Genomic DNA, 2319 nt, shown 5'->3' on the forward strand with positions numbered 1-2319 from the left:
CAATAAGTTTCCATATATAAGAGGTTTTTTTTTCTTTTTATTTATCTTATATATATCTTTTGGTTAGAACTTCTAATATATATCCTCATGATATCAATTGTACAAAAAATTCAAACAAATAAAACAAATCCATAAATAATTAAATCTCAAACATTATTATTAACCTTTACTCAATTTTTTCAACAAGAAGAAAAGGAATAGGAGAATTGAAGAATAAGAGAGAGAAAATTAAATGAACTCCATTGCATTCATTAACAACATTGACATAGTTAATTAACAAATTAACTAACTTCTCTCACAGAAGCATACTATATATATATATATAGCTCTTCTGCAAGGAAAACCTCAACTTTTTGTACAATTTTTCACCCCATCCATCAAACCCTAATCCCTCATCACACACATCTACTTGTGTATGCATGTGTATGAGGTTCCTCATATTCAAAATTAAAGTTAGAGTCATACTTAAAACAACCACATACATAGGTTGTTCAAACAACCTCCTACCCCAAAAATTAAAAAAAAAAGAAAGAGAAAATACATCAAGAATAATCATGACGATGATGAGATTGAGAACAAGCTTAGCATGACTAAGATATGAAGATAAGACAAGTTAAAAAAAAGGAAGAACTTGATGAGAAAATCAATAACAATAACTGCATATCTTCATCTTTGTCACGCTCGCTGTCGCCGTCGCCATCGTCGTCGTAATCAACTTGAAGTAGTTAAGGAGCGGAGAAAAACAACTTCTTCACAGGGAATAGTGAGACCCATGTCATGTTCAAACCCGAATTCTTCTTCGGCTTGACGAAGAAGGCATTGAAATTCAGGATTACCCAACAACGAAATCGGAACAATGTACCTTCTTCTATTCTCACCAACATAAACAGCAAAGTGCCCTTTTGGAACATCAAGAGGAAAAGGATCGTTGTTATTATTTTCATATCCATTGTTGTTACTATTCTTCTTCCCTAAGCTCGAACACCTCTTCAATATTTGCTTCAAGACCGCACTTTGTGAAATCTTGTTTGATTTTCTAAACCCCATAATAATAACTAAATAATTTTGTTTGAGAGTAGAGAGAAGAATTGAAGATAGAAGAAGAAGAAGAGGAGATGTGATGATGTGAAATGAAAGGAGGGGTGTTGAGTATTTATTGAGAGAGGGGGGGTGTTATGTTGTGACGGTAAAAGTAGCGTTGCGATAAGTTAGAGTTGTTGAAATAACAATTTTGGAGGGCACGGGTGTTGGAAGGGCATAGTAGGGGGCCAACCACTCTGGCTATACTCCTCTATCTTGCTCCTCTACTTCCCACCATGGACCCATTTTCTTTCTATATATACACATCATTGCTTTCTTTCGCTATAAACAAATGCGGTATTTATAACATATTTAATGATTTATTATTAACATCTAGACGAAAAGATAAATATAGGTCTTGAGTATTTTATTATGAATATAATTATTTTTTTGTTATTTTAATTATGAGAAAGTTAGCTTTGTAACTTTTGTAAATGAGAGCATATATAAATTTTTTTTTTTTTGTGATAGTTTGAATTAGTACGAAAAGATTTATATGTTTTTATTTATAAAGGTTAAATATTTGTTTGTAATTAAATTTAATGAAAGACTTAATTATATTTACGAAAAAAAAGTTAAAGACTCATTTTTTTTTTTAAATTTTAGTGTCCTAACAAAAATTAATTGTGAATGTGTACAAAATAATAATGACTTGTAACGACAGTATTTGTCTGGAAATTTCTAATCTTTTTTGTGACAAAGGTAGTTTTGTTTCAAAATTTTAAACTACTTTTTGTATTGAGAAATTAAACTTTGTTACGTTTTTGTTATGAAGTTTTAGAAATTTCTTCCAATAAAATATAATTGTGTTTAAAATTTTTTTCTACACATTTTTTTTAACAAAATATGAAGCATAGAATCGGATTTGATCCTTATATATATATATCTTCAGTCAAATTAATTTATGTAGTTAATATCATGTTTACAGTTACCACTTAAATAACTAGTAATTTTATTCTGTTTGATCAATTTTGGAATCTCAATTCTACATATGCTTGTTTCTTTATTATATCAAGTTCCTCCTCATTATCAACTTTTTTTTTGTGCCTACACAAAAACATGATAATTCGCTATAAAGTAACGACTATAATAATAGCTTTGGAGCTGGACTATTTATTTATTTATTTTTTCTACTCTCTATAGCTAGTAGTTAGCATTGGGGTTGGCAATTATACGTTCAAAACTAAGACGAAATCTTGTCACTTTCTAGTTAACACAATATATGATGATAATTCTTTA

General features: G+C 29.4%; 1 protein-coding gene across 1 annotated transcript; it reads right to left on the bottom strand.

Moving 5' to 3' along the window:
- On the bottom strand, window positions 224-1294 carry LOC107628804 (auxin-responsive protein SAUR50). Its single transcript, XM_016331409.2, has one exon. The coding sequence runs from the start codon at window positions 1045-1047 to the stop codon at window positions 712-714; it is 336 nt and encodes a 111-aa protein (XP_016186895.1). The 5' UTR covers window positions 1048-1294; the 3' UTR covers window positions 224-711.

The sequence above is a fragment of the Arachis ipaensis genome, chromosome B03 (genome assembly GCF_000816755.2).
Source record: "Arachis ipaensis cultivar K30076 chromosome B03, Araip1.1, whole genome shotgun sequence".
NCBI lineage: Eukaryota > Viridiplantae > Streptophyta > Magnoliopsida > Fabales > Fabaceae > Arachis > Arachis ipaensis.

Excerpts from the sequence above, each read along its gene's own strand:
- LOC107628804 (XM_016331409.2), bottom strand. The coding sequence starts at position 1,047 with ATGGGGTTTAGAAAATCAAACAAGATTTCACAAAGTGCGGTCTTGAAG.